General features: G+C 40.2%; 1 protein-coding gene across 12 annotated transcripts in view; it reads right to left on the reverse strand.

The window, feature by feature from the left end:
* Positions 1 to 14,568, reverse strand: part of prom1a (prominin 1a) — a 91,674-nt gene that overhangs the window by 23,419 nt on the left and 53,687 nt on the right. For all 12 annotated transcript variants that reach the window (XR_004552949.2, XR_004552945.2, XR_004552948.2 and 9 more), the window contains 5 exons: positions 5,257 to 5,377; positions 4,777 to 4,840; positions 4,384 to 4,473; positions 1,115 to 1,344; positions 169 to 243 (listed from right to left, as the gene is read on the reverse strand). Coding sequence is in view for 5 of the 12 variants with exons in the window: in XM_034093050.2 (XP_033948941.1) it covers positions 169 to 243; positions 1,115 to 1,344; positions 4,384 to 4,473; positions 4,777 to 4,840; positions 5,257 to 5,377 (580 nt within the window). In the remaining 7 variants the exon portion in view is untranslated. The remainder of the gene's footprint in view (positions 1 to 168; positions 244 to 1,114; positions 1,345 to 4,383; positions 4,474 to 4,776; positions 4,841 to 5,256; positions 5,378 to 14,568) is intronic.

The raw sequence follows: 14,568 nt of genomic DNA on the forward strand, positions 1-14,568 counted from the left end.
AACATGGAATTGTTGGTCCATTTTGTTCCATTGTTGGAAAACACTGACTGAGGCACAAGTACACAAACCACCTTAAACAACGTGTTGAAACAAGCACATTAAATGAATCCCAACGAGCCAATAACATGACAATGTAAGAATATCTATAGATTTGTGTTCTCGGCTCACCTTCTGGACGATCGCACTGAGGTCCGTTCTCATTACATCGGTCATTTTTTCCAGCTGATCGGCCACTTTAGGTAGCTGAAAGACAAACAGACACAGAAGCAATTATATACAGTTCATATTCACATAGATACATCAACATTTTACAATCAACAATCCTGTCATGCCCGTCCTTTCCCTAACATACATTAATGCTGAATGAGTTTGTGTCGACAGTATTTCAAGATTCGGTTGTAATTAAGTTATCAGACTAATGGCTGAGAACATTGTTTTCGTGGAGGAGCTAAATCCGAATAGTTCAGCAACCATTTAGTAAAATTCAATCAAAGTCAACTTTATTGTCAATATTTCAGTTTGTGTGTACAGACAGAGAGATCGAAATACTGTATCCCACAATCCAGCATACAAAAATGCACATTTATACATATGCATACATTAAAGGTGGGGTAGGTAAGTTTGAGAAACCGGCTCGAGATCGCTAGAATTTGAAAATACACAACCGGAGAAAATCTGCCACTTCCTTACAGAGCCCCTCCTCCAACACACACGAACGCGCACATGACCAATGAGGGCACGAGATAAGTTTGTGCCCCGATGGAAGGCTGACAGGCAGGTAGGCCATCCAGTTACTTTAGCCGGCCCGGCTGAACAGATTGGTTGTACTTTTTACAGTATTACGGCTTCTACAGATTAATTTTTTTTATAGATTTGTTGTCAAAGCACTTCAGATATTCATTGCTATCGGGATGTTAAGAGCATTCCATGGAATATAACAAAAAGTGTATCTCGAGCCGGTTTCTGAAACTTACCTACCCCACCTTTAAGATAAAATCAACAATCAACAAAATAACAGTCACTTCAATATCTTTGGGAATGTACATTAGTGCAAGTGTGTACACATTTGTTTGTAGTACAGTGAGAACAAAGTCATATTGGCTCCGAGTAGTACCCGTGTGAAGTTGGCGCCGATCTGCAGCTGGGAAAGGGACTGGCGGATGTTTCGGCACAGCTGGGCGGAGGTGGCGTCCGACTCCTCGTCGTGGCAGCCCGGGTCGCTGAGCGTTCGGTTGATGCTGGTCCGCACCAGGCTCAGGTTGAAGTTGAGCTTCCCCGTTCCTTCCTGGAGAACCTCCAGACCCACGCTGACGTTCTCCAGAGCCTCCTTCGTCTCTCGCATAGCTGATAAAACAAAACACTCTCTTAACACAATTTTTCCTCCCAGAAAAGTGAAAAATAGAACAATAGAGGGTGAGGTCATTGTCCTTGTTTTCTTTAGAAATGTGTTCTTTCACATTTTTTCAATAAGTTGAGCCATTGTTGATACAGCTGGATTGTGAAGCATAATCTATTCAGTTTCTCATTAGCCAACCTATTTTTCAAGGTAAGAATTTTAATTAAAAAGAAATGTTTTTAATGCGATCCAGCGGCAAAATGACTCATAAGGACAATAATGATTACTTAATGACTTCATAATTAACATTTGATTTAAATCTTTAAGTTCTGCCCTGGGAAATTACGTGTAAATGTTATACTAGGAAGTATGTTAATTCACTATTATTTTCAAAGAGGTTAAATAACTTGTTTGTCAACATTTCTGGAGCATTTTTTGTTTTTACTAATCAAACAGATTTAGCGGCCAGTAGAAAAATGGACTCTGAGTAATACTGGCTCATGTTACACAAAAGCAAAGACAAATACACTTATTATTAGGACTAGGCCTGAGCCGAGAATATCTTACAGTTTCATATTCAATCCCTGAAGTCTGAAATTGGACTCTTCTCTCGACAAACAGCTTTCGGCAAACAATATCCAAACAGGAATGCTTTAATGTCAATTTTTTGCCATTTCTTTTGACAAGTTTCCCTGCAATCGTTGTATGCATCACAAGACAACAGCCAGTGTTCGTTAACAATCAAAGAGAAGCCTGCAGCAGACTTTTCAAATGTAACAGGATAAAAAATGCAAAAAACACTGGCATGCACATTCATAACAGAGATACAAGAATGTTGGAGAGGAAACAGTGTGTGTACTCAGGTGGATGTGCTTAATGCATTATATTAATCTTACAAAGCCCGAGCAGCACGTCTGACACAACACCGCTATGCGTACCGGATACTTTCCATCTTTGACCGACACAACATGGGACACAAACTTAACTTCCAGTCATCTGCAATCAGGCGTTTTACCACCTTAACTTTCGGGATGATTGCTGAATGCTTGTTTCTGTTGTATTACAAGTCTGGTTGATGACTTTACAGGGAGTGTGCTGTCATAGTAGTTACATGTAGTAAAGCAATAGGACTTGTCAAACAAACAATGCTCACTTCACAGCAGGGAAACACAATTGGAGAGAAAAGGGTTGTGTTTTTGGCAAGATCTGGTGATGCCATTAACTTAAAACTGCACTAAGCGACACTGTGAGACATATTGGTTTATATATGTTCATCATATATCTTCATTGCAACAATTGATGTGGTGAAAGCACTCAAAGAACATCTGTGCTGTGTGTAGGTGGTGCTGTGTGTAGGTGGTGCTTTCACCTTTAGAAATCAATGCAAGTTTACAAGTCTGTGTGAGATATATCTTCACAAAGTGGCACTGATATTGCTCAACATAATGTCTGGATTGCGAGTTCACAAAACCAAATATCTTTAGTGGCGTAGTGCAGTTTTAATTGAGATGACTTGCTTGTTGACGATGCTCAGATCCAAGTGCTCAAGGAGGATCACAAGGGAACACATCACAGGAGCAGCACTGGTGTCACAAGGTCAGGGGTCACATGAGTGTGGGTAAGTTGATCAGTTACTTAGTTACTGTTACCTTTGATGACTCTCTCGATTTTCACTTTATAAAAAAGCATAACATATAAATGTTGAACAAGTAAAAAAGATAATTACAAGTTATTATTAACTCTGATGTTTAACATTGATCTCCATGAAAATGTGTTTCCAAAAAACATTACTGTCTATTGTTTTCATGGCAGAATCTGAACAGGTGATGTCGTCTCAAATAGACTTGCTGCTGTTCTCATTCAATACAATGAGTATTAGTATTTCTATATGAACACATAAGAAGATGAGTATCAACGTTATGCAGACATTCAGCACTCGTCCATAAGTGGGTCAAAAAGGACCCGTATTAGTGTGTTTTTATGCAATTTGTCATTTTGGTTAAGAAGAATCACTTGTATAATATTTAGTATTATATTTTGGTTCACACTAGAAATATTTTATATTTAATTTTTCACTATTTATAATTTTAGACATTTTGAAAAAAACGTTTGGAATTATTGTCCCAAAGATCTCCGCTATTCTGAGACCCTCACAGTACTCCAGTCCCTTTTCAAAACTCATCTCTTCTCCTCTTGTCTACTCATAGCCCCCCCCCCCATCAATCCATGCCAGTTGATCAAGTTTGATAGTCCTATACCCCCCCCCTAACCTTCCCTTATATTGTAAAGCGACTTTGAGTCCTTGAAGAGCCCTATACAAATATAATGTATTATTATTATTATTATACTGACAGGTATCAGATCTTGCTGTGAAATAATCTTCCTGAGAGGTGTCACTTGTGAACCCAGGGGGCGCAGTTTTACCATTCTTAAATTCCATTCTAATTCTTACTAGATGCAACCATGGAGGATTAAAATATAACGCATGCATTTCAGCGTGTCACATTAACTATCGCGGGCCGCCAGAAACATTTCCGAGGGCCGCCATTGGCCCGCGGGCCGCACTTTGAGAACCCCTGCCATAGAAAATTGACCCACTTATGGAAGCTTGGGGTAGTTAATACAAAAACTACAATTTCTTGAAATATAAATTTGAAATGTGAATGGCATGATATCGAAAACATGTTTTTTGAGGAATAGCTGGAATATGAATTGATAAAAAAAAATGTAATTACAAAGATACTTCAATAAAACCACCTCACCGGGTCAAAAAGACCCACTTATGCATCTACTCTAAGGGTTAAATGAAATTCCTGAAAAGTATGATTTTTCGTGCGATCTAACAGATATTTGCCCCAAATATTGCCATACTATATTCAAAGACATTTCCTTATCATTGTGAATATAGTCTTTGTGCAACAATGGGTTACATTTGATATAAAAGCCAGGTTCTTTGTCACTCGATAACATTTCGCATCAGTGTCTTGCAGCTGACAATCACCTGATCATATCGTAATAAAGAGGAAATGAAAAATAAGCAGTCGTACCTCCAGCCATATTGAGAACTCTGTCCAATGCAGGATGGACCTCCTTATCCAGCCGATCGTGTATCCTTCCACCTAATAATGGACCTATATCTGTAGAGAACGCAGCAGAAGACAACAAACAAACAGTCCCTTTTGTTTATTAAGTTCATGTGTATCTTAAATGCCTGCTGTACTATCACAAAAGTAGAGACGAATACTCGAGAGATCCTCTATAACAGGCACTGCTTTTGGTTTCTACACCTTGTTATGTCATAAATCTGTTATGAAAACAAATCAAGGACAGTAGAAAGTGAATTCGGATAATAAGCATGATATATGACCGAGAGCAAGAACTCAGCGAGTCCTTTCTGTCCTCTTAATTCACCGTCAGAGGCGCAGAGGAGGTCTACTTACTATCTAGGTCATAGATGACTTTGTTCTTGGCTGTGGCGTATTGGGATATTAGGTAATCAATTTGCTGCAAACAGAAACACACAAGAGAGCAGAGTGTTACAAATGGAAGCAAATGAAAATTAGGTTATTAGTTTCGTCATAGACGGCAAGAAACACTCCGAAGCACGGTTTCATTTTCAGTCAGAATGAAATGGAGAAAATTACCTAAAGTACAAAGGACCATCACGACAACACAAACAGTTCCAATGCAACACCTATAAGTAAAGTACATGTCAAAGCCGGGGCTCCTCAAGTTACTTTACTAGCTAAAATGTCCATTGCTAGGAGCTTTATTCTCAAAGCAACCATCTGCGTCTGATCCATGGTTCTGTTGTACAATGTATTTTAACATGGTTTAATATTGCGTTGCTATCGGACACAAAGCAAAGAGAACATCCAACCGTATCGTCTCCAGAACACCACTTTGCATCACTGCCTCACCATTGGCGTGTCATTAACGAAGGTGTGCAGGTCCCTCATGTTGCTGTTCACCAATCTCCGGATGTTCTTCACCTGAGAGCTCAGGTTCTGGTTGGCAGCGTAGGCGCACAGCACTCCGATCCTAAACAAAACCACAGACACAGACACAGTGACCTTTCCTGTCTCCATTGACCCCTGAGTGACCCTGCTGCTCCCACTGTAATCACCACAGAGAGCCGTGGGGTGGGTTTTACAGAACAGGGTGATACCATGTGATCAACAGTAGGGGTCAGTGTGCACTACCATTTACTTTTTACATTTTCTTTCAAAACTTCCACCTGAATGCACCTGTGGAATGAGCCTGGTGTCCTTGACAGCCAGTTTTTGTAATCACAGTAATATGCAATTACCAACACATAGATACAAAGTGTCCAATCCAAAATTAATCCAATTTAAAGGTCATACATGTGTGTTTTTCAAAATGATACGCAAGCTAAAATAATCCCACATACTTTAGCAATCATGCATAATGCCTCAGAGCGCAACATGATAATGCTGCCTTGTATTATTAACCTCCAGTACGAGATGGGTTGGTTGTGATTTCTGCATTTTCAATATAATCGATACATTTCAGGACGATATTTGGAGGAAATGAACTCGGATATAAATGTGTGTACATATACAATAAGCACTGAAGCCCTATCTATATATCTGAGGAGCCTGGGTTGTAAATATATTCATTCGTAATGTAAGTACACAGAATTGCACAAAGCAAACCATTAAAGTGAGTGTCTTGTATACTTCAAACAGACCCGAGTAGCTCGGTACGAGGCTTAATTAGCTTGAGCAACATCAAGAGAAAGACATCCCATAATATTAAGCCGTTTCTATGACTCATCCCAGCTGAATTATTTTGCCTCCGCGTATCCCAGCGAGCACGATATATCTGTTTTATTACCGCATGTAAGCATGGATGGGCTCTACGGGTTGATTAACTTCTGAACAGATGGTCAAGAAAACGTCTGCACGATGGATGGTGAAGCAACACTCTGACATTGCGGTTGTATAACATGGTGCATCTCATCTATAGGAACGCTTCAGTGGAATACGCCGCTTTATGAATGATGCAAGATGACTCGCAGAAAGGAATCACACGAGGACTGACTCAGAGGACACTGAACAGGTTTAGATCAATGGAGATGAATCGGGCTGCTGTGACTCACGGTATAAGAAGGCCGAGGTCTCTGCGTGTGGGCCTGTGTATCTGTGCTTCTGTGGAGGCATGCACAACAGCCTGTGTGTGTGTGTGTGTGTGTGTGTGTGTGTGTGCATGCCCACAGAGGATGCAAAGTGAGGTTATGCCCTATCCATCGTCCTGTTGTTAATGTATGAAATAGTAGACGGTGTGTGTGTGTGTGTGTGTGTGTGTGTGTGTGTGTGTGTGTGTGTGTGTGTGTGTGTGTGTGTGTGTGTGTGTGTGTGTGTGTGTGTGTGTCAGCAGTCTCTACTGTGGGAGTCTCTCTTTGTAGAAGTAACCCTTTTAGTCCAAACCTGCAATATACTGCAGACACTTTTTCACCATGCGTTTTCATACACCGCATGTGCAAAGTACTACCTTCGTAATATAGTAAGTATATTGATGATGTAACACCAGATCAGAGTCCATATTAAATACCCAATCACATAGCAGTAATCAATCAAACGGTAGATTTGAGTATTATAGGGCTGATAATCGTTCTGCAGATCTTTGACGTTGTTCAGGTTCGGTGATCGTAACACTTTTGAATTAATTTCACATCCAAGCATAATTATTTTACAATGATATAAAACAGCTCTTACAATAAAATGTAGGCTTGATAAATAACAGTTATTACTGATCTTGTTGCACACTAAACTGAAGTGTCAACCAACACTTTTCCGTTAATACTCGCACAGCATAGAAATCAATAAGCCAAGGCTGAAAAGCCGCTAATTAGTCTTAGTTAACAGTTAGAAGGGCACTCAGGGAGAACAGACAAGGCTACATCCTATCTCCCGATGTTAATGGAAGTGAACATTAATTTGTGAATCAGTCCAGTGATTCTTATCTGCTCCAAATTGTAATGGGTTCTTCCTTGGCTTATGCTACATTCTTTTAACTAAGTGTCTTGAAGATCAGACCTTTTTTTCTTTTGTAAACTTGTTACAAACAAGAAAGAAGACACTTGCTTATCCTTCCTTGTAAAATAATCTTGCATTTTTGCCCTTTTTGACAATTTATTAGATCTGACAATTGGCTGCAGAAGAGCGTTGTCGCGTTATATTCTCTGACAGTCGAATGAGACATTGTGAATTAATTTCTTCTTCTCTTTCTCTAAATTGGTAGCTGTTTCGGCAGCTGAGTCACAACCTGAATGTCAGAGGGTCTTATCTTGTTAAAAAATGGTTGGCACGTATTTAAAGTGTTTGCTACTTGTATTTAACACGCTTAAACACGCATTAGCACAAAGAACAAATGTTACGGGATCGTGCGCTGCCCTGGAGAGAGAAACTCTTTTCAACAGCGTGGCATCAAGCTGCGCCTCGTCTCCAGGAACTCGTAATGATGTTTGCCATAAATAGTGAGCGGGCCGACACAGAGTAAACGCTGTCGTCGTATAAATGGAGACTTAATGAGAAACTAGGCCAAACAACTAGGCTGGGACACAGACAGTGAAGTGGAGTGGAGCCACCCGGAACCAGGAGAAGATTCAAAATGGCCACTTTCAAAACAAAAGCCTTTTGTCAGACACTTCTCTGCCCTCCTTCTGTCTCTCTCTCATACACAAGTACACACTTTCATAACCCTCTCTTTCATTTATAAATCACACACACCTTCTGTCTCGCTGTCCGTCTCTGTATCACCACATTCCATACTTTCCTCCCTGTTTCTCCAGCTCGTTCTCATTTGTCTTTCTGCTCCGGCTCGTCTGTCTTCATCCACGTCTCTTCCACTAAACCTCTTTTTCTCATTTTCTCTTGCTCGAGACTTGTTTTGTACCCGTCTCTGATTATTTCACCTCTCCTGCTTTCTTATTTTCCTTTTTCTTCTCTTCCTCTGTCTCCTCTTTTGCCCTCTCTTTTCCCTCTCTTCCTATATCAACCTGCCTCTCTTTTGCTTTGTCTTTCGCTCACTCACTCCCTCTCCCTGCCGGTGTCCAGCAAGGTCACTGGAATCCGCAGGCAAACAAAGACTCATTGAGAACAACGCCAAGCGCCTTCCAATGAGCTGTGTAGTACACGGCTGTCCGCCTCACTTTAGCAACATCTAGTTTGGATGAAACACACATTTGTGGCTCATCACAAAATGATCAAAGAAACTCGAGATGACATGCAGGGAACGCCGGAGTGATAGAAAATAGTCGAGTGAATTTATGTTAGAAAACCCATTTCTCACTGATTCCTACTAAGGATGTATAAAGAATGCAGGAAGCATGTCAGACTGCTTGATTACAGACGCGCTCTCCCTGCTGCTCTCACCTTCATGTCACCTGATGTCTTTTATATCACATATTAAATAGGGCTGCTCGATTATGGCAACAATCATAATCTCGATTATTTGAGTCAATAATTGATATCGCGATTATTAAATATGATTATCCATTTACTTTGAAAACATCAATTTATTTAAAAAAGAAAATGTGAACAGTATGTTTTCAACAGTTGATTACCGTGAGCTTTAAGAATAATTCAACTGAAAAACCAATCAACAAAAAAAAAAAAAAACTAATCGTTTTATTTCGATTATGTTGTTTTCATATTCGTTGCAAGCTAAAATCGTAATTGCGATTTAAAATACGATGAATTGAGCAGCCCTAATAATAAAGAGAAATGTTACAGTCCATTCAGTTAAATAGCTTTTGTTATTAAGCAATGCTATACATCCAACTTGAATACAAGTGAAAGGATTACAATGCATTACAACACGTCTTTTCCTTCCAAAAAAACTTGAGCTGTGTGACTGTGAAAATACTAAAACGTTAGTGTACTTTTGATGTATTTAACCATGCTCGTTTCCAACATGTTGAATAGTAATGTTCAGGTAGAAGATGGCCTTTTTAAAAACCCACATAACAGCACAGCTCCTCGCTTTGTGAAAGTGAGTTTTGTCGTGCCGCTTCACCACATTTGTTGACAGCAACTCGTAAACTGACCCTCCAGCTCAAACTGTGGGCACCGAGTGCACCGCCGTACGGCTGCCTGTTGATAAAGTGCCTCTTATTGACCACAGGGGACAATTCAAAATGCAGCGGGACGAAGATTTACCTCTAGCTACTCAGTAAAGGGGCTGTAATTCCTGGTTGAGCGAAAGCCAAATGACACATGAAACCGTGCCTTAGGGTGTCAGCCCCACAACAACAGATGAAGAAGAAGAAGAAGAAGAAGAAGAAGAAGAAGAAGAAGAAGAAGAGCAATCAAACTAGTGCACTGCCCCAGTATGTAGGCCACTACTGGGGGCTGGGCAGTGAGTGTTACATGGTCTGGTGGCTCCATAGCTTTTACAAACTCCAACAATGCCCTGCATTCAGCCTGAATGTAGTTGCTCGGCTTGGACAGCTGCCCTACAGTCCCTCGCTGCTTTCACACGGCTGGAACGGTTTACTCTTATTATCCTATCACTCGGGAAGCACATGAAAGATGTAGTTATTGTACAAACTAAAGTAAATAATGTAGCTATTGCGGTTTATTTTTATTTAATGTGCGAAACTAGGTGCTGTGCAGGAATGCCTTTTGCTGCAATGCCATAACAACATTAGATTCACATGTTTAAACATGAAGCATTTGTGTGCCAGCCTGACCTCAGTGACCTGTATTCAAAAGCTTGTGAGCTGAACACATATATGATAACCTAGCAGCTCGTTTAGTATGTGAATAGGGTCGGGAATCAGCGTAGGGTGTAGGGCCGCCGTTACGTTCCCACTTGGCTATAGGGGTACAAACGGGAAACGACACGACCAGATTAGTATTGGTGTATAATTATAGGTGATTTATTTATATGCAGACAAACAGCATCCGTAACAGCCACACTAATGTATTCGGACATATTTAAACTTCCACGCAGTTTCCTAAAGACATCAAACGTCTTATTAGATAATACTTGTGTTTCTCAGGAGCAGACCAGTGGCAATCACACACATATTATTTATTGTGTAAATAAAACGTCATAGCATTAGCAGCAGCAACTATTTCTTATGTTATATTGTAATTTAAACAGTCTTTCATTCACTATACACTCCCATCAAATGCCACATTCCACGATTCCCTTTTACGTTCAATTTCATCACAGTCATACCTCTGGTTAGCTTGTTTGTCTTCCACTTAAAAGTGTTTTCTCCTCGACTAGCCATTGTTATATCCCTTTTATAGCGTCTCTGCTTTGCACTCATTTCTCAGAGCCAGGTCACAGTCTGAACTCGGCTCTGAGCAGCCCGGTGTCCCATAAAGAATACAGTGCTGTTTTGCTCAGTTTTCGTACGTTTCCGTCTGAAGCCTGGCAGCAGTGGTCTGACGGGCGAAAACAGAACATTAATTCCACTCTAAACAGTCCAGGAACGATATGAATACTAAGCTCTGAACCAAACAGCCTGTATGGCTCAGAGTCGTGCACACAGCCACAGACGGTCACTTTAATAAAGTAGTATCTTAAAAAGCTCCTCTCAAGTTCATATTGTTTCATGATTACACTTTAAAACATACAGTCAGAGGAAGTGTTGCAATTGATTTAACAGCTGGAACAATGTAATGCGATGTCTAAACAAGATCAGACACTTGTTCTTTTCGAGCAGTAGTCCCTAAACTATGTCTGTATGGCACCTCACAGATCTTCCCCAGTAGGACTCCGATGAGGGTGTTGCACATGTGATGTTTTGGTGTTGTTGTTTTGTTTGTTTCCGTTAACCGTCAAGTGGGAACTAAGTATTTTTTGTAGTACGTTTTTGTGTTTCTCTTATTATCCGACGATACTGTTATGTTTGGCTGCGAATAAGAAATATGAAGGACAGACCATCCATTTCTTTTTAAAGGGGCAGGTCATATTAGATTATTTTTCTTCTCCCTGCTCCTTTTTGGTCAACGGCGTGTTCACAGAGACACTAAACAGATTTGTAAACAATTATACATGAAGTTGTGCATTCCATGAACGGAACAAATACAAATGAAATGAAATAAACTCTGCATGCACTTGCAGCCTTCCTCTTTTTAGCTCGAGGCACTTCTGTGCAGATCCCCGCCTATTTCAACTCAGCCTCTTTCACATAAATGTCAAGGATTTGCAATGTGTCTGTGGTGACTGTTATTCAACTCATTAACTGGAGTTCAGCCTCTCCGCGCCCCCTTTCTAAACTCCGGTTTTCCAGTTTTGTAACTACTGGGTTCAAGCGAGTGTGTGAGCCCCTGAGCAAGACACTTGTCTGTAGAGATTTCTTAAGGAGAGAGACAGGGATTACTTTGAGGATATCAAAAACAGATTTGTTCTGCTCAGGTAAACCATCCCTGGATTGATTGAGGTTATGAAAAGAATTAACCTTTCACGCAAATATTAACCGTGGGATTTAAAAATAAATGTCAGCTGTCCAAAACAAAACAACAAGGAATAGCTGTTGAAGCAATGCAACTTCATCACAACTTCTTGTACTCTATTAAGCCTCGACTTATCAAACATGTTTTATTGAATCAGCTTTAATTTGCCTTTAACTAAGAAGCTCTCCGTCTCTTAATCCAAGAGGAAGGACTGTTTGTGAGGAAACCTGAAGTTCTGTAAAGTCAGAGACTCGCTGAATCACAGTGATCGGTTTGAATGGTTCGGTCCATTTCTCAGTTGGCTCAGCGCGGCAAACACGGCCCGAGGCATGAAACTCACGACTATGCACAGAGAGAACCAAATGATGGGTACGAATTCATCCCTCATAAATCATTCAAAAGCGGTAGAGTTTTCCTTACATGATAAATAAAAACAAACCCTTCTCAATCCCTCTCTCAAAATGTTACCGTTTGCTTTTCAATGTGTCGATTTTAGGACATTGTTTTTCCTTAGCCTCTATTAAAAGGTCAGGACAAGGCGCCAAATCCTAATCACAAATACAAAACATAGCTACGAACATGGCGGACACAGCAGGGAGAAAACTGCTGCAACCAACAAATCATACTCATTCCAACTTTGACATTTAAGGAATACGAAAAGCGTATGCCAGTTTTGTGTGGGAAGAAACGTATGCATGGTTTTAATGCAGGCACGACGCTTGTACATCAGGCCCACAGTCACAGATTGTGTTCTCACTGATTTCACAGCTATCCGTATAATGATTGCAATCAATGCGATCCAAGGAGGTGTGTTGAGTGTTCATTGCATATGTTTATCACAAGATCAATGTGGAGTTTGCACAGTTACTGTAGGAAAAGATACACAGCTATGGGATTATACAGACCTGAAGACGACAACATGTCTGGTGATAACGATCAGTAATCTGTCTTTCAAAGTCCTGTCAAACTTGCAGTTTTAAGAGTGCTGTAAAGTCCAATATGCATTCTCTCAAGAAACATGTCCAAGTCACTTTAGTTTCCAAATCATTTGTAAATGCCACTACTCAATATTGTTCAGCTTGTTCCATTTTGAGTATGGTTGAAATCAAATGAACTTTAGGTGTGACTGCATCCTGGGCTGTTGACCTTCTGCTGCCTGCCCGTGTTTCATTTCACTGAACAATGCATTTAGGCAGTACGTTTTCATCATCAAATATCAAGAGCACCAATACCTATTGCCGCTGTAAAGGACTTTTCTTTCGTTAGTTTGGTCTGCTTGTTCGTAGGATTACAAAGAATCTACTTGCCTGATTTTCATGACACTTGGTGAAGGGGTGTAGCATGAGCCAAGGACGAAACCATAACGTTGTTGTAGCATTTCCCCATTAGGGGGAATTTACATACATTCTACGAGTTCCCTTCTAGTTTTATTAGATGCATAATTTTAATGAATTTTTGTGTGTCATTAACCGCACAATTTGATTCTTTCACACACATACTTCTCCATATGTCATGGAGAAGTTGATTGATACTCTCCTACTGCATAATGAAAAAGTGTCACTTTAAAAGTCTAAATGAGTGAATCTACTTTAAACTCGGGGTTGAGATGAAGATCGTGAAAAAGTCGAGTCATTCCTTGTTTCGGAGAATCATAAGGATGATTTATTTTGTCTGGACATATATTACTTTACGAGGTGTGTGGCGCAGTGGGTTGTGCGTTGGTGTTCGGATCAGGGGGTCACAGGTTCAAACCCCACTGCAGTCAGCATGTCGTTGTGTCCCTGAGACACTTCACCCCAAATGGCTCCTGTGGGGATTGCCCTGAGTGTGGAAGTCGCTTTGGATAAAAGCGTCTAACAAGTGACATGTAATGTAATGTAATGTAACAAAAAGCAGAAGTCAGAGCTGGAAAGAAGGGGAGTTGTGATATATTTTTAAATCTGGCAACTGGACATTTATCCCTCAATAAGCTTGCCACAAAGTTAAAAAACAGTATCAAAAATAAATGGTGAGAAAGGCAAGGCAAGTTTATTTATATAGCACTTATCAACAAAAGGCAATTCAAAGTGCTTTACAAAAAATGAAAGACATTAAGCATTAAAAAAGAAAAGCTAATAAAAGAAACATTAAAAGAAAAAATACATGGATAAAAGTTACAGTGCAGTTTAAGATATGAATAGTTCAATGAATAGAGAAAGGCAGCTGTATCTGTATTAGCAATGCTGCTCTTTCGAGGTAATACATCCCCCGAGCCAGTTGTCCATCAGATAGAAACCACCTCTCAGCCGTACGTCACTTCGCCTTCTCACATCCTTCCCCTCTCCTCTGAAACAATGCGCCTTATCATCAACACAAAGGTCTCCAATACATTCAAGAGAAGCCTGACCGAGCTGTGAACCTCAATTAGTTGCACTTTGTAGAATTCCTGTTCGACTATTTGGTGTATTGATTTGGAGCGAGCACGCAGACCGTGAAAGACACCACGATGAGGAAAACATTTAATTAGTAAAAACTAAAATGGATTTCAGCTATAAATCAGAGAAAAAGGGAAACTTTGAATGATCGTCTCGCCGGAAGATCTGATCAATTATGGGACATTCTGACAACAAGCTCTCCAGTTAATTAGCAGTGGTTTGTGAAAAGCTGACATTGTGTGGTGTCTGCAAGCTGGGTGGCAATCATAAGTGTACTGGGTATCATGATTTGTAGAAAGGGATCTGAGCCGGGATCTGTTTTGTTCATTAGAGGAAATGTAACTTGAAATTCAACAACATGTCATCTCCAAAATAAGTGATT

The sequence above is a fragment of the Pseudochaenichthys georgianus genome, chromosome 10 (genome assembly GCF_902827115.2).
Source record: "Pseudochaenichthys georgianus chromosome 10, fPseGeo1.2, whole genome shotgun sequence".
Taxonomy (NCBI): domain Eukaryota; kingdom Metazoa; phylum Chordata; class Actinopteri; order Perciformes; family Channichthyidae; genus Pseudochaenichthys; species Pseudochaenichthys georgianus.